The sequence below is a fragment of the Saimiri boliviensis genome, chromosome 1 (assembly GCF_048565385.1).
Source record: "Saimiri boliviensis isolate mSaiBol1 chromosome 1, mSaiBol1.pri, whole genome shotgun sequence".
NCBI lineage: Eukaryota > Metazoa > Chordata > Mammalia > Primates > Cebidae > Saimiri > Saimiri boliviensis.
Genome location: NC_133449.1, coordinates 201,296,130 through 201,314,975, shown reverse-complemented (window position 1 = coordinate 201,314,975; position 18,846 = coordinate 201,296,130). Strand labels below are relative to the sequence as shown.

At 35.0% G+C, this 18,846-nt stretch overlaps 1 protein-coding gene and 1 pseudogene across 8 annotated transcripts in view; one reads left to right on the top strand and one right to left on the bottom strand.

The window, feature by feature from the left end:
- FER (FER tyrosine kinase) overlaps positions 1-18,846 on the top strand; it is a 505,234-nt gene that overhangs the window by 168,171 nt on the left and 318,217 nt on the right. For all 8 annotated transcript variants that reach the window (XM_074382850.1, XM_074382836.1, XM_010339983.3 and 5 more), the window contains 2 exons: positions 1,387-1,509; positions 15,179-15,368. In XM_074382850.1, the coding sequence (XP_074238951.1) occupies positions 1,387-1,509; positions 15,179-15,368 (313 nt within the window). The remainder of the gene's footprint in view (positions 1-1,386; positions 1,510-15,178; positions 15,369-18,846) is intronic.
- Positions 11,816-12,108, bottom strand: LOC120364304 (U6 snRNA-associated Sm-like protein LSm2 pseudogene; annotated as a pseudogene).

Here is an 18,846-nt window from a genome sequence, read left to right as displayed (position 1 = left end):
TAGAACAATGCTATAGGCATTCTGCTATATCTTGCCTTTTAATTTAAAATTATGTCTTAGAAAAACCTTATATATGTGTACCTAATTCTTTCTTAGTGGCTATATGCTATACTAGGGCATTTAAATCTTTTGTATTTTTTTTGTTTTATAATAAATATTGCAGCAAATATTTTTGTATGAACAGACTTTGTTCATATTGTACAAGTGTTTTGAAAGACACATTTTCAGATGGTTAAAGAATTTTCTAATTTAAAATTTGAGAGACAGTTCCAAGATGATCCCTGAAAAATTTGTGCTAATTTTTTCACATCAGTGATATATAATTGTTTCTATTTTTAAAAAATAATATCGCTAATACTGGATATTACAAGTATTTTTCATGCCTGTCAATTTTAGCAGGTGAAAAATAACTTATATATCCAGTCAAGTTGTAATAATGTCATATGCTTATTGTTTAATTTTGCCTTGATGAACTTCCTTTTTTTTTGGTTCATTTTCCTGTTTGTCTTTTTTCTAAGAGTTTATCTGCATGAAAGGGGCTTTTTCTGGCAATTTGCACTGCATATATTTCTTCAGTATGAATTTTATTTTTGACTTTGTGATCTCTTTAGGTTCAAATAAATTTACATTTTTATAGAGTTAGATTATTTAATATTTTCTTTTTATCCTTTGTGTTTTACGTCTTGCTTTGAAAGGCTGAAGATAACAATTTTAAAGTGATATGATAGCCATGTATGTTTTTGTGGTAGAAATATTTCCATTACAGACTCAATGCATTTTATCCAAACATAAATTATCTGGTTTATTTTTATCCAAACATAAATTATCTGGTGTGTATTAACTTATGTAATAAATGTTCTTCAAATCTATACAGAAAATACTCCTAAAGCATTATTACAATATGTGAAAATAGAAAAAACTTACCATGAATTTAAAATGTCAAATAAATGAGTCTCACTTTCATTTCTTTAAATAGTATGTATCTTATAAGATTGTTGTGAAGAGTAAATGAGATAACATCTGCAAATAATACTACTTACCATTTACTCAGTGTCTACCAAAGTTCTCTTTTCTTTTCTTTACCTACTTCTCTTTTTCTTTTTGGTGAAATAAGACTCTAGACCAGTATTACTTGAGTACTTACTGTGATTATTGAAATATTCTTTTTCTACCATGAATAAGGTAGCCAGTAGCTGCATTTCTGTTTAGCACTTGAATTGTGGCTAATGCAACCAAGGAACTGAAATTTTACTTTAGTGTAAATCAAATTGTATGTGGCTACATTTTTGGACATTGCAACATAAGATGTATTAATATTTTTTTTGATATATATAAAGTTAATGTAATTAATGTGTTGATTGATATTGAGGATACTGTTTATTCTAGGTTGAAAACGTTAGCAGAAGAACTTATGCAGACACAGCAGATGCTTTTAAACAAGGAGGAGGCTGTTTTGGAGTTAGAGAAAAGAATTGAAGAATCTTCTGAGACTTGTGAGAAGAAGTCTGAGTGAGTAAAAGAGACACAATTTGAAGAAGAATGTTTAATTGTAATTTTACAAAAGTATTTTAGTCACATGGCAGTGTGGACATAACATTTCTAGAAATAGAAACTTTCATTTTAAATATAAAGTTTTGTATAGTTAATTTCTAGGATTCTAGAAAAATGATTCTGTGGTTTTAAAAAATGTAGTGTCCTTGGGAAAAATAATTATGTGTCTTTATAAATATAGCATCCTGGTCGTATGTCTCAATGCTTTAACAGTTTGAACTACCTTTCAAAAATTCATTGTTAAAAGCTGTCTTTACTTCTCCACATACATTTTCACCAGATCCATTGTGAATTTCCCTGTTAAGGAAGTGGCAGACCAATATTACCTATAAATTGGCTCTACTGTATTAGAAGGGAGCAAACAGACTGATTAGAAAACAGATAAAAACCACTCAGGGATTAGCTGTGCTCTTTTGTCTTGCTTATTTCTGGATTTGTAAATATCTTCCGAGGTCCACAGACTTTACTTGTGTTTGTATACTCTTCTTTTACTGACTTCATTATGCTTTCTACTGCTTACAAATTTAAATTTTAATCTAAAATTCAAGTTTCTAATCTGCCTTTATTAATGGCATCTACAACAGTGTTTGCTGGTGTGGTTTTTCTAATCCTGACTAGACTTTATAGATTTCTTGCTATTATACTCCCACATATTCTTTATAGACTCTCAAGGAATTTGTGACATACAGATTTTCTCTGGTTTATACCTGCACTTACTTTCTGCACAACTTTTCATATATTTTCCACTTATTTCATATTTCTGATTGCATATCTCCCTCATCCTAGTCAGCAGATGGACAGCCACATCCCAGAAAAAAATTAGAAACATTGAGTGATATTTTTCTTCTTTTCTGAGATTAGAGTTCCAGACCCACCCAAATTTGTACTTGTTCTCCTTCCTTACTTCAACAGAGGAACTGTTCTTTGTTCTAAGTCTATTTCTTATGCTGTTTATTTTTTATTTTTTATTTTATCTTCTCTACTTTCTCAGATTTTATATAATTTATATATTACGTTCACCTTTCCTTCCCAACTGTGTCCTTGTGTTCAGTTTTTGCATATACTTTAGTCTTGACTCATAAAAACAATCACCACCTCCCTACCCACCCCAGATAATCCTTTTAAAATCTCCATATTTTTTTCCAAGTATTATTTTTGCTTTCTGTTCAAACTTGTTCCAAGAGTGATTAGCTCACTCATTTCCTCAATTCCCACTTAGTTTTTAAAGTCTGGCTTTTTGCCCTATCGCTATGGAAATGGATATTTCTAAGATCACAATGACATCTGCATCACTAGCCAAATTTAGACACTATGTTAATTGACCTCTTAATAGTATCTGAATTTACTGACTTCATGTGTGTGTGCTTTTTTTTTCCCCCTTGGCCTTTGGAACTCACTCCTTTGCAAACTCATTCTCCTCCACTCAGTCAATCCATTTTAGATTGATCGAAGGCATGGCCCTAGGCTGTCTCACTCCTCTCCCTGAACTCTTTCCCTATGTGATTTCCTGAAGATGATCCATTTATTACTCTCTCTCAGATTTATTTTCTGAACTCTGTGGCCATGTAACCAATTGCCTACTTGCCATGCCTCTTTGAATGTCTTAGAAGGATCCTAAATTCCCCATGTCTAAGGCTGAATTTAAAAAATCTCCATACAAACCAACCAAACACAAACTAACCTAGTTCACTCTTAGTATTCTTTATTTCAGTGAATGGTGACGTGACATCATCTATTCGATTATACCACATCAAATTTTAAGAGTGCTACTTTTCTCATTTATACTGTAGTTGTTATTACAATTTGGTGTTAAATTTTTGTCTTGGTCAGTTTGGTCTGCTATAGCAATGTACCATAGACTAGGTGACTTAACAAAGAGTGGAATTTATTTCTCGCAGTTCTGGAGGCTGTAAATCTGAAATCAGGGTGCCAGCATGATTGAGTTCTTGTGAGGACTGTCTTCCAGACTGCATACTGTTATCTTCTCATTGTAACCTCACATGACAGAAGAGGATAAGGGCTCACTGGGATCTCTTTTATAAAGGCACTAATACCATTGATAAGGGCTCTACCTTCATGACTTAATTACCTTCCAAAGGCCACCACCTCCTAATGCCATTGTGTTAGGGGTTTTCAATATCTGAATTTTGGCAGCAAGAAACATTCATTCCATTGCAAAGTTAAATGGGAATCAATGAGCCCTTTAAAGGTGAGAAGAGGAGAACTTGAGTTACTCTAATCATTCCTTTACTAAATCTGCAAATTTTTAGTGTTGCATTAACAGAAGATTTTATTTGAATGATAAAATAAAACATCACCCACTGCACATATACAGTTAAACAAAAGAATTATCTTTTGTTTTTCTGTTTTGTATATGAATATGAATCTCTTCACATGTTTGTAGATGACCAAGAGGCTCTACTAATTATAATTTTGAAAAAGCACACATTATAAATGACTCCTGTTTTAAAATGTAATGGATATAAAGAAAGAAAATAAAAAATGCTAAGCCTCTCACCAGAATGTCTGACTGTAAGTTGTTGGAGATGATCTTTAAGGGCTCCCTAATCTGGAAGTTGTGAGATTCTTTGAATTTTTGGCATATTTTCTTGATTCAAATCTTTGTCTCTGTATTTATCTACATAATGGGTGTGTAATCTATCTTCCTCTACCTGTTTGTGTTTATCAGGATAGGAGAATGGATGTAAGAGAGGAGGCTTGAAGGGTAGTGGATACATGGAAAGTAATACTTCTTGAGTTTTTACTTTGTGCTACATATTATGCTGGATATTTTATATCCAGCATATATACATTCAATGAGTTAACATATATATTTATGTGTGTGTGTGTTTTTTATATATATATATATGAGTTAACATATGTTATATATGTTATATTTATATATATGTTATATATATGTGTTATATATTTATGTTAACATATATATATGTAACTCATTGAATGTTATCTTTCTGTGCCTTTTGTATAATAGCCTGTGTTTTACATTCAGGTCTTTCAGAGTTTAGATAACTTAACAATCACATACTTAGTAAATGATAGAAAACATATGAGTTGCTCATTCAATAGCATCTGTCTTTTTTGATTATATTGTTTGCTTGATCTTATGATTTTAACAGCATTCTTTAGAGAATAAGTTAGCAGGGGTAAGTATGTCAAGCTTTTCAGGGGATGAGAACTGTTTAATCCAACTCTTATTAACCTTTGTTACCACTGAATTTTTATTTTTAGAGTCAAGGCATAATCTTAAAAATATTGAGTATATTTATATAACTAAAGAGTTACTGGTAGATTTTATTAATGCAGACATTGGTAGGGTTGAAGTTTGCCTTTGAATTATATGTTAACATATTTTGCTGAATACAAAGTCTGAAAGGGATTCTAGGGCAAATGTTTGCATTTTAATTTCTTAAGCATTTCCTTTTATTGTGTACATGTGTATATATATCTACACTATGTTTAAATATGCATGTATAACTAAAAGCAATTTTTATCTAGTTTAATAATAAACTTACATTATCTTCTCAACACTTTTGTTAGTTTCATATACTGTGTTATTTGAAAGTAGGAACGTAAAACTGCATTTCTTCCCACATACCAAAAATAGTCTATGTTAGATATTTGGATTCTTAAATAATTTAAAAATTAATGGAATTATATTGAATGTTTACTTAATAGAAATAACAGTATTTGTCGTATCAAAATGAGAATAAAATCAAATTTTTATAATTTGAATTAGATGTCTCTAAAACATCTAAAGACAGTGAAAGAATAAATTACATGATAAATCATTTGGTAGCTTTGATTCTCATAATTGAAAAATATGAAGTGAAAAATATACTTCAAGAATGGCTTTTATGTGATTTTAAATTCACACATTAACAAGAATAGAGTTCAAACTTATGTGAGTAATGCAGGTCTTAGTTGAAATGCAGCTACTGCAGAATTTTATTTAAAAAATGTAGAATGGGCCGGGCGCGGTGGCTCAAGCTTGTAATCCCAGCACTTTGGGAGGCCGAGGCGGGTGGATCATGAGGTCGAGAGATCGAGACCATCCTGGTCAACATGGCGAAACCCCGTCTCTACTAAAAATACAAAAAATTAGCTGGGCATGGTGGCACGTGCCTGTAATCCCAGCTACTCAGGAGGCTGAGGCAGGAGAATTGCCTGAACCCGGGAGGGGGAGGTTGTGGTGAGCCAAGATCGTGCCATTGCACTCCAGCCTGGGTAACAAGAGCGAAACTCCGTCTCAAAAAAAAAAAAAAAAAAATGTAGAATGAAAGGAATAAAACCAACCACTTGAAATTTTTACAAAAAATGTTAAAGTATTAAATACATGGAATATGCTAAATTAAATACATTTAGTGTACTTTGGTGTATTCAGTGTATTTAATACACTCAAATTTTGTATTGTATAATATACACTAAATATACTTTAATACAACACAAACCGTTAGCCTATTATATACCTTCAGTCATTACTTCTAAAGTCTGTTTATTCAAATGGGTATAATACCAATTGTTTCCTGATTTGTAGCCCTTGACTTTTGTATTAAAAAAAAAGTTACGGAAAAAAATGCCAAGTGTATGTTACTTATGACTCGGCAGCATAAAGACCTAGTTATGTTACTGTTGATTTGAATGCTTGGTTTGATTTACAAAAAGTAAATGATTATTTAATTTTGTATTGTCTTAACCTGTTTTATACCACTATCACTTAGTATTTAAAAATACCTTATATATTATAAAATTGTAATTCTTAGAGCCATGCAGAATCTTAAGATATTGTTTGATTTAGCTTCACTGCCTTTCAAATAATGTGACATCTGAAGTCCAGAAATTTTAAGAGACTTGCAAAATGTCACATCTAGCTTCTGGTAAAGGTAAGACTTAAATAATCAAGAGTCCTAGTTTTGAAATCCAGAAACCTTTCTTTTTTTCCTTTGGCTGAGAGTTTTTGAAATACATGATTTTTAAAAAATATGCTATGTAAATAAGGAGTTCATTCAACAATATTAATTGTGCATCTACTAGTTGCTGTGAATGCAGTGAGAGGTAAGACATATATGGTCATGTGGCTCATGTAGCTTATACTTTCGTGGAGGAGACCAATACATAATTACCAATTATGATAATTAGTATCAATTATACCCTTATAGCAGGGTTCAGATAGAAGAACAGCAGAGGAACAGCTACTTAAGAAAGATGGTCAGAGGTCTCCTAGGAGATGGGCAGAAGATACCCTGCATGTGAAGAGTACATGGAAAGAGTGTTCAGAGATAAGGAAGTAGCATATACAAGGGTCCTGGAAGCTTCCATATTTTAAATTTATTTGCCTCCTATGCATCTTTGTACTAAATAATCATAAATTTACTATAATTTCTACTTATTGAAATATGTATTGCTTGTTTCCTCATTGGTATTAATAAACATAATTGTATAGTATGTTACATAGTGAGGCCATCAATACTTTTTTTCAGTAATTATTGAACAAAAGGTACATGTTCAATAATTACTGCCAGTATCCATCCCACAGACCCCAGCTGCATGATAGATGAATGAATGTACTCAGACACAAATTTCCAATGAACGAGTGGGCTAAGGGGTCGTGTGCCACTCACACAGAGAGATTGCAGCTACACCACCCTGACTAGCTGGCCCTCTCTGCGTTTATTCAGTACAGATTTAATAACAGAGGCTCTAAGTCAACATACTTGTGGAGAAAGATTAAAGGCCAGGTTCCAGGGCCTAACGCAAACACCCTTAGAGGGTAATCTCCCTCATCTACCTCCCACAAGAGGGCCATCTGGCTCAACGGTTAGTTTTAGGACCACATGAGTAAACAAGTTATACAGATAAACTCCCCCACATATCCTAGCTATTTGCTTTTCTTATTAACTAAATGTAAAGGGGATTTAGGCTGCCTTTAGCCAAAACTTCTATGCAAAAATCTCTCAGCCTTCCAAGGTTTGTGGTTATTCGTTAAAGCTATTGCTATATTTTTTCTTTAATATTTTTGCCACCACCCTGAGTGAATTACCACAATGTTCATGGATGAGCAGTTATGTCATTATAGATAAGGAGTGAAATGGGATTAATTGAAAGAAGTGAATTTTTCTATTTGATTTCATGATCAGACATGTTGATTTTAAAATGTTAGGACTAGAGGCATACACCCCCTGCAAGTCTCACTGTCCTTAAAAACCACTAAAAATCAAAACCAGGAAATTTACATTTTAATTTTGTTCTTGGTATTACAATAGTGTCTCTGAGTGTCTGATTACCAGTATGGTATGATTCAATAGAAACTTACAACTTCTGAAGGAAAATACAAAAGACTTTCATCCAAAGCAGTTTATTTAGGAGCCCAAGACATATGAGAAGATAAAAAATCTCGCCTCAGTAGTATAATCACTATAGGACAGTTTAGAGGTACCTGGAAAAACTAAAAGTAGAGCTACCATGCCATCCAGCCATCTCACTGCTAGGTATATACTCAAAGGAAGGGAAATCGGTATATCAAAGAGATACTTACACTCCCGTGTTTATTGTAGCACTGTTCATAATAGTCAAGAGTTGGAAGCAACCTAAGTGTCCATCAACAGACAAAGGAAATGTGGTACATACACATAATGGACTATTCAGCCATTTAAAAAAGAATGAGATCCTGTCATTTTCTGCTATTTCATGTCATTTTCAACAACATGGATGGCACTGGAGGTCATTATGTTAAGGGAAATAAGCCAGGCACAGAAAGACAAACTATGTGTATTCTCACTTATTTATGGGAGCAAAGGGAATTAAAACATTGGAACTCCTGGAGGTAGAGAGTAGAAGGATGGTTACCAGAGGCTGGGAAGAGTAGTGGGAAGTGCGGGGCAAGGGTACAAAAAATAGAAAGAATGAATGAGACCTAGTATTTTATAGCACAGCAGGGTAACTGTAGTCAATAATAATTTAATTATACATTTAAAAATAACTAAAAGAGTATAATAGGATAATTTGTTGTTACAAGGATAAATGCTTCAGGTGATGGATACCCCCTTTACCCTGATGTGATTATAACACATTGTATGCCTTTATCAAAATATCTCATGTACTTCATAAATATATATACCTATTATGTACTTACAAAAATAAAAAATTAAAAAAATTCTTACCTCACCAAAGATAGTATGATGTAGCAGCAGTGATATATATTTTTTAATTAAATTTTTTATTTTGAGATAATTATGAATTGACATTTAGTTGTTAGAAATAATACAGAGAGGGGCCGGGCGCGGTGGCTCAAGCCTGTAATCTCAGCACTTTGGGAGGCTGAGGCGGGTGGATCACGAGGTCAAGAGGTCGAGACCATCCTGGTCAACATGGTGAAACCTCGTCTCTACTAAAAATACAAAAAATTAGCTAGGCATGGTGGCGTGTGCCTGTAATCCCAGCTACTCAGGAGGCTGAGGCAGGAGAATTGCCTGAACCCAGGAGGCGGAGGTTGCGATGAGCCGAGATCGCGCCATTGCACTCCAGCCTAGGTAACAAGAGCGAAACGCCGTAGCAGGAAAAAAAAAAAAAGGAAATAATACAGAGAGATCCCCTGTACCCTATACTCAGTTTCCCTCAATGGTTGCATCTTGCAAAACCATAAATAATATCACAACCCAGATACTGACATTGACACAGTTAAGATACAGAACATTTCCATCACTGCAAGGATCTCTCATGTTGGACTTTTATAGCCACATTTCCTCAGTCCTTCTACCTCCTTAGTAACCCCTAGAATCCATTAGTCTGTTCTCCATTTCTATAGTTTATTTTTTCAAGAATGTTATATAAATGGAGTTATGTTGTATATAACCTTTTGGCATTGGCTTTTTATACTCAGCATTGGAGATTCATCCAGCTACTTTCCTTCCTTTTTACTGTTGAGTAGTACGCTGTTCCACAGTATGTGTATCCATTTCTTAGGGTTGCTGTAATAAAATACTGCACCGTGGGTAGGTTAAAGCAACATAAATTTATTCTCTCTCAGTTTTGAATGGTAAAAGTTCTAATGAGGTGTTGACAGTGTTGGTTCCTTCTGAGCACTCTAAAGGATAATCTGTTTTATGCTTGTCTCCTAGTTTCTGGTGATGACTGACAATCCTTGACATTTCTTAGTTTACACAACCTTTATTCTAGTATCTGCCTCTGTCTCCATATGGCCCTCTGCCTGTGTGTCTCTTCTCTGTATCCAATTTTTCCTCTTCTTATAGGGGCAACAGTCTTAGCGATTAATGGCCTATCCTGCTCCTGTATGACTTCATCTTAATTATATCTGCAACAGCCCTGTTTCCAAATAGGATCACATTCTGAGGTTTCAGGCATTAGGACTTGAGCATATCTTTCTGGGAGATACAATTCAACCCCTAACAGTATGGATATACCACACTTTGTCTAATCATTCATCCTCTGAAGGACATCTGGTTTGTTTCTAGTTTGGGGTTAGTACAAATAAAGGTGCTACAAACATTTATGTATAGGTTTTTATGTGAACATAAATTATAATTTCTCTGTGGTAACTGTCTAGGAGCACAGTTGCTAATTGTGTGGTAATTGCATGTTTAATTTAGTTTTGTACTATTATACCTTTCCACCAGCAATGTATAAGTGATCCAGTTCTTTTTTTATCATTCTTGCCGACATTTGGTGTTGTCACCTTTTCACTATATTTTATTTTAGCCATTCTAATAGTTATGTAGTGATATCTCATTTTTAAAAATATACATTTCCCTAATGAATGATGTTCTGGAACATCTTTTCAATGTGTTGGCTTGTCATTTGTATATCCTGTTTTAGTAAAATACCTGTTCACCTCTTTTGCTCATTTTCTAATTGGGTGTTTGGTTGTTTTGTTTTGTTTTTGTTTTTTTACTCTTGTACTCTTTCTATTTTCTAGACCTTTATATATTCTAGTTCTTTGACAGATATGTCATTTGTAAATAGTTTTCTCCCAGTCTGTACCATGCCGTTTCATCTTCTCGAGAGACAGGGTCTTTTTCATAGAACTTTTTAATTTTAAAGAAGTCCATTTTAGGCAGGTCCGAAGGTAGTGCATAATTCAGTTGATTGTTCACAGTCAGTTATAGATTGATCTCTTTGTTTTACCCCTTCTCCCCTTCTCACTACTGCACTTGATTAGTCTTACCAAAAAAAGTCCATTTTATTTATTTTGACATTTGTGGTTGGTACTTTGGTGTTAAGTCCACTAAGAAGTCTTTGCCTAGTCTTAGATCTCAAAGTTTTTTTTCTGTTTTTGTTTTTGTTTTTTTTTTTCCTAAAAGTTAAATAGTTTGAGATTTTACATTTAAATTATGTTAACTCTTTTCTGCAGAGTCAGTACATTCTATCTTCCTACAAGCAGGGGGTCTTGTGATGTAATTTTATAATCTGCCCAAAATGTCACACAAAAGCAGACATAGTAATGAGGATACCACATGAAAACAACAACAGTAAGAACAAAAAAATCTCACAGGCAGCATGTTCAACATTCTAGGTGACAGTGTCCCCATAACTCCCCCTCCATATTTGTGTGAGTGGCTGAATGATTAATAGCAACAAGACTAAAGGCAACTGTGTGGAGCAAGCAAAAGGAAAGGGAAAAAAGGCCTTAAGGTTTTAAGAGCTCGATCTTGGATGGTTCTAAGAGCACAAAAACCAGTGAATAGTCATTTAAAGAAAGTGTTCCTATTTGAATTGGAGGATTCCCTGAGCAGATATTTAAATAATAATTAGAACTAGTGGGAGCTATTAGCTTTTTCTCATACTGCTGATAAAGACATACCCAAGACTGGGTAATTTATAAAGGACAGACTTTTTTTTAAAATTTCTTTTCTTTTTTGCATCATAAATTTTATTCTCAATGCAGGACAGATTTCTTTCATCCCCAAATGAATCATATGCTGCCCTGGAAAGACCTAGGAAACTCTCCCACCATCTCCAGGGAAGTAGTGAGAAAGGCAGGTGCTGGGGCCTAGAAGGCTTTGAAATTTTCCAGCCTACTTTTCCTTACCTTCTCAACAGAGGTTAGCTGTTTTCTAGTATTCCTCTCATCTACTCATCCCCTTAAAAACCCTACAAAACCATAATTAGTAAAAGAAAACAAACAAACAAACAAAAAAACCCCTTCAAGTATTGGGGATTAGGAGTTCGGGCTGGGACTTGGGGTTATGGGTCACCAATGAAAGAGGAAGGAGAAGAGGAGGAGGAGCCATCACTCTTTCTGCTGCAGGGCTTCCTTCCTTGCTGTATCCTGTAGCAAACAGTGTGGACCTCGGCTGCTGGCAACTGCACGTATCTGACCACTGAGCCCAGAATGAAGCAGTTCTTCACTGATAAAATGTGAGGATATTTCTCAGGGTCTGTGACAATGATGTCAGTTAGTTTGATGCTGAGATACTGATCCACAGAACGAAGAGTTCCACAGATGCTCAGATCATTCTTGAGTTCCACGACCACATCCTTGCCCACAAGGGACTTGAGAAAAGAGTAGAAGAGCATGGTGCTGGTGCCATGGGCTAGAGTGAGAAGAGGGCAGGGAGAAGGAAAGAGGTTTAATTAATTGACTTACAGTTCTGCATGGCTGGGGACACCTCACAATCATGATGGAAGGTGCAGGGGAAGCAAGACACATCTAACATGGCAGCAGCCAAGCAAGAGAGCATGTGCAGGGGATCTCCCCTTTGTAAAACCATCAGATCTCATGAGACTTATATACTGTCACGAGAACAGCACAGAAAAGACCTGCCACCATGATTCAGTTACTTCCCAAGAGGACTCTCTCATGACACGTGGGAATTATGGGAGCTACAATTTGAGATTTGGGTAGGGGCACAGTCAGATCATATCAAGGGCTATTCAGGTTCCCAGTGAGGATTAGAGAAAATGGATTGTTCTAGTTAGAGAATCAGTTATTAGTGATTTAAAAAAATTATACAAATGTTTTGAATCATTTGAAGATCCCATTTATTATCCAGGGTAAAATAAATGTGAAATAACAGTAAGGCATAGAGTTTGGAATCATCATAAGAAATCATTTGTTACAACAAAGCTATTCTCTAAACTTTAGTATATATATGACTTGAAATATTTTTTCAAAAATTTAACTTTTAATGATAGTTTAATCTTTTCCTTTTAAATGAACATAAAATGGATATGGTGTCTATCAGGGTTTGTATTACTTTCATCTTACTGCTGTAGCCAGTTGCCACAAATATAGCAGCTTTAAACAATACAGATTGTCTTATATTCTGGAGGTCATAAGTCAGAAATGAGTTTCACTGGCCTAATACTATGCTTTTTGTAGGGCTGGTTTCTTCTGGACCCTCTAGGAGAGAATTTGCTTCCTTTGCCTTTTCCAGTTTCTGGACACTGTCCTCATTACTTTGATCTTGGTCCCAGGTTGCACTGCCTTTTCTTTCACTGTTTCCATGGTCGCATCACCTTTTGTGACGTTGTTCATCTTGTCTCCTTCTCGTAAGTATTCTTGTGATTACCCTAGGCTCATCTGGATAATCTCGGATAATCTGACATCTCAACATCCTTAACTTAATCATACCAGAAAAGTTTATTTGCCATATAAGCTAAAAAACACTACAGGTTCTGGGCATAAGGATATGGTTATCTTTTGGGAGTCATTATTCAGTTGACCATAGGTTTGAGATAGAGTAAAATGTGTATTGTTTATTTCCATAAATAAATGTTGTTGAATTATATTCAGATGTTCAGTTAATATTTACTTGCTTTGTTCCTTGTCATTTCTGATTTCATTTTGCAGTTTATTTTTATTATTGTAAATCTTTTAAAAAATTTTTCCTGGTAGTCTTTATGAAATATGTTTGTGTAAAATTACTATAACAATACTACTTTAGAGGATTATTATTTTGAAGAATACTTCCCTGTTGATTTTGCCCACATTTTTGAAATCATTCACCTTTTTGTGACTAATAATCCAGATCTACATGAAAAAATACTTTTCCACTTTACCTTTTGTGTTTTAAATTATTTCTTGTATTGATGTCATTGTTGGAGTCTTTTTTTTTTCCTGGTAGCTAAGAGATGCAAAGAGGAAACCCTCTGGAAGATTTAAGTACATAGTGGGAGCAGTCTTTTTCAGGACCTGGTCCTTATAAATTTATGCTCACAAAAGTTATTGTTTTAAAAAATCAACTTTCTCTTGAGATTACTGAGAAATCAGAGATGCCATTTATTATTTAAAAGGAGTTACTAACTAATAAATAAACCAGCATGAATTTATCAGGAAATCTATGTGGATTTAGAGCACAGCTCACAGATTGTTGAATGATAGTGATGTAAATGCTGATTACCATTTATTAAACTTCCTGGAGAGGTCTGTCTTCTGAACATTATGTCTCTTACAAAAATATTTTCACTCATTAGTTTTACTTTTCTTAGACTTTGTTCTCTATGTTTGTTAGGACACTCACCTGAAACTTGTTATAATAAGGAGATTACCACTTTCTTTATAGCAGTCACTGAGGTTGCACCCTGCTCAATTAGATTTGAATTTAGTTATCAAAATATTGATCGGCATCATATTTATAAATAAATCTCTGTTAGTGTGGGTTACTTCTGCCTGTGAATATTTATTCAGTTTATGTTGAACCTTATAGTTTCAGTGTAAGAATATTTTATGAGCTTATTTTCCAATTTTGACATTTTCTCTAATTTATAATCTGTTGTCTCTTACATATTAATTTTGACATTTTCTCTAATTTATAATCTGTTGTCTCTTACATATTAATAACTTACTTTCAGCAGTACATGGCACAGTCCTTTTTGGAAATCATTGTAATATTTACTGTGGGCTATTTCCAGAAGTGGCTACCATTACTACCTCTTTACCTGTGGCTTTAATGTGGGTGAATTAATTTGAAATTCCCAGTGAAGGCAGCTTCCGAGCATTAAAAAGTCACAGTAAGACAACCAATGGCCTTGTACTCTACAGGAGGGATGGGGAAGTCTACTGTCTTTATATTGGTGATGTTGGAAAGATTTGGGGACCTTTGTTTTGCTCATTCTCCCAGTTACATCTTAGCCCTTAGTCCTTGTCATAGTAGCTTCCCCTGCCTCCATGCATACATCCCTCACAACATATACACAAGCCTGGTGTCCAGACTGTCACCTTGATTTGATTTATTTTACTCTAGGCACAGATCTGACCCTAGCTATATTACCTTTGATACTTAAAGTAAATTTAAGATTCTACTTCTGTCATTTTAATTTATTCTAGGCCCTACACTTCTCAATCTAAGTGTCTACTCTGTAAGGTACATGGTTTAGCTAAAATAAAGTGAATGCCATAGATCATAATGTATTTGAAAGTGTCTTGAATTTGGATTTGACTCCAAACATTCTTCTATTTTGTTAATGCTAGTGTTTGATAAATACTGTGATGGCTTGAAATCTGTTTAGTTTTATGTTTTTTTTATTATTCTAATGGGCTCTTATAAAAATGAAATCAAAGAAAAGAAAAGCATAATTTACATATATGAGGTTTCCTTAATGTCTTCTTAATGAAGTCGAAATTATTTATATTTAATTTATTCTCTTTTAGTATTGTGCTTTTGCTAAGCCAAAAACAGACACTTGAAGAACTGAAACAGTCAGTCCAGCAGCTGAGATGCACTGAAGCAAAGTTTTCAGCACAGAAGGAATTACTAGAGCAAAAAGTGCAAGAAAATGATGGGAAAGAACCACCTCCAGTAGTCAATTATGAAGAAGATGCACGATCAGTTACATCTATGGTAAGCTAAAGAATAATCCAATGAGAAACTCGGAAGAGTAGTGTCTAGGTAATAAGTGAATAGAAAAATTATTCCAGTTCGCTGTAACAAATTCTTACTCTTGTTAATATGCAGGTCCTATTAAACTTGTTTGTAAATGCGAAATAGACTTGTCAGTCACCTCAGGTCACCTGGAGAGCACTTTCAGGAACCACCTGTAGAGTCAGAGGAACAAGTTCTCTTGCCTTCAAAACTGAAAGGAAAGACTGCAGTTATTTTTTTTCCTGGGAGACAGCAGGAAGGTAGAGTCTTATTCTTTTTTTTTTTTTTTGAGACGGAGTCTCACTCTGTCATGCAGGCTGGAGTCACTGGTGCATCTTGGCGCACTGCAACCTCCACCTCCCAGGTTCAAGCAATTCTCCTGCCTCAGCCTCCCGAGTAGCTGAGACTACAGACACCAGCCACCATGCCCGGCTAATTTTTGTATTTTTAGTAGCGACGGGGTTTCACCATATTGGCCAGGCTGGTCTCAAACTCCTGACCTCGTGATCCACTCGTCTTGGCCTCCCAAAGTGCTGGGATTATAGGCATGAGCCACTGCACCATTCTGGTAGGGTCTTATTCTTAACAGAGAAGTAATAAGAAGAAAGCTGTTTATTAATTTTTTTCCCTAAAAATAGAATCCTATATATCTGAGATTACTGATATATTTATTGTTTTTAAAATACAAAATATTGATTTAGTTTGAAAAGTTTTTTTCTGCTCATAAATGTGATCCTTAAACTATAATAAATGCATTTAGATTCACCAACTTGAAATTCACCTTAATTTGATAGTTCAAGACCATGCTCTATGATCTTAGTTAATGGCAATGTTACCCAAAATAACGTCTCTTGAGTGGTGAATGCTTCCGTGGAAGAGTGCTTTAAGGAACTGTATCATTGAAATGTGCCATGCATGGAATCTTCTTATAAAGATTCCAAATGATCAAATGTATAATCAGGGTTGGGGTTGTATAGTCAAGTTCTTAGATGTGTTGATGTTTATTTTGGCACTATAATTCAGTGAGAGTTAAAGTTCATTGTTACGGTTTCAGTGTTTGTTCTCTCCAAAACTCATGTGGAAATTTAATTGCCATTGTTGGAATGTTAAGAGTTAGTACCTTTGAGAGGTGATTATGTAAGGAGGGCTTTACCCTATGGGTGTGATTAATTTCTTTATAGAAGAGTGAGGAGTGAGTTCGCTCCCCCTTTACCTCTTTACTCCCCACTGTCCCCTGTCATGTGAAACCAAAGGATTTTTTCCCTTTGGAGGATGCAGTGTTCAATGTTCAATGGTCCATCTTGGAATTGGGGATTGGACTCTTTTCAGATGCCAAGTCTGCTAGCACCTTGATCTTGGAATCTCCAGCCTGTGGAACTGTGAAAAATGGATTTCTTTCTTTTTTTTCCCCTCATAACTGTACTAATGAGGAAATAAATTTCTGTTTTTTATAAATTACCCAGTCTTAGGTATTCTGTTACAGAAGGACAAATGGCCTAAGACACCTATCTATTAATTTACAAAAATTTAAAAAATTTGTAGACAGAGATAAATCATCTTCATCAGGACAGATCATCCCTCTAATGTTGTCTTTTTTCACATTAACCTACCCAAGATACAAAGGAGAAAATGATTAATTTTAAGTATTGCACAACAGTTCACTGTTGTCTGTGGGTAAGTCTAATTCACGTATTCACTCAGACAGTCTTTATTGAGTACCTGCTATGTACCAAGCACATTTCGAGGTGCATGGAATACATTAGTGAATAAAACTAATAAACATTCTCATCTTTTGGAGGTTAATAGTCTGTGAAGAATGGCAGTTAATAAGTAAATTATATATAATGTTGGAAAATAAGTGACAAGGAGTAAAAACAGAGCAGGGTGAGAGGTCGGGACCCAATTTTAAATGCAAGTCAGGATAAGCATCATTGAAACGGTGACATTTGAAGAGAAACTTGAAACAGGAAGCTAATAAACTACTTCAATTTTGGGGGAAAAAACATTCCAGCCAGAGGGTGCATTTGTTACAAAGAGTGTAAAACAGGTGCATGTCTGGACTGTTCAAGGTTTAGCAAGAAGGTCTAAGTAGAAGGAAATGTGCAAGTATGGGGAATAAGGTTAGAAAAGTAATGGAGAACAGATCTTGGGGCCTTGGATTATGAATTTTCTCTGAATGAAATAGGGACCTATTGGGTAGGAGGGTTATAAAAGAGGAATGCTATGCCCTGACTTCGATTTAAGTTGGATAGCTATGGCAACTGTGTTGAGAATCACCTTAAGTGGGGAGTGATGATGGAAAAATGAGACAATTGCGGTAACTTATGTGATAGAAGTGACAGCTTGAGCAGGGGTGACAAGATAGCACTGTTAGTCAGAAGTGTTTGGTTCCTGCATATATTGTGAAGCTTGAGGCTATGAGATTTTCTGTGGATGTGGAGTATGAGAGAGAGGAGTCTACAATGACTTTAAGGTTTTTAGCCAGAGCACTGAAGGTTTCAGGTGTGATGGAAAGACTACACACAGAGCAACTTTGATGAGAAAGATTAAGACTTCAGTTTGTCTTTCAAAAACGACAAGGCAGCAGAAATTTTGGTAGTCGGGCCTGGAGTTCAGGAGTATGACTTGATCTCGAGATATAAATATGAGAGTTGTAGAAATTAGATGGTACTTAAAACCATTTGACCATAAGAAGTCATCAAGTGAGAAAGAATAGAGAAGAAAAGAGAAACAAAAATTGAAATCAAGTTAAGAGGCCTAGGAGAAGAGGAATCCATAGAAGAGACTGAGAAGGAGAAACCAGTGAAAGAGAAAATGAAGATAATCTGGTGTCCTGAAAGTCAAGTGAGGAAAGTATTTGAAAGCAGAGAGAGTGATCCATTGTATTTAATGTTGCTGATGGGCGCAGTGAGGTGGGAACTGACTGTTGAGCATTGGAGTTAGCAATACAGAGGTCATTGGTTAGCAGTTTTAATGGAATGATGGGGATAAATCACTGATTAGGGTGAGCCTAAGAGAAAGAAAAGAGAATGATTGTCTATGGTGAACATAGACATATTTTTTCATGGACTTATGCAGCAAAAGCGCATAAAAAATAAGACAGTAAATTTGGGAACATTAGAGTATTTAAGAGGAGGAAAAATTATTATATCTGAATGTTAAAGGTACAGTCCATTAGAAAGGGGGAAACTAATTATTTTGAGAAGAAATGAGGCACTTAGAAAACAAAGCTAGAGACAAAGTATTGCTGTCTCCCAGGTTGGAGTACAGCAGCACGAGCACGGCTCACTGCATCCTCAAACTCCTGGACTTCAAGTGATCCTTCTGTCTCATCCTCATGAATAGCTAGGACTTCAGGTGCAAGCCACCATGCCTAATTTTTATTTTTTAATTTTTGTGGAGATGGTGTCTTGCTATGTTACCCAGGCTGGTCTTGAACTTCTGGCTTCAAGTGATG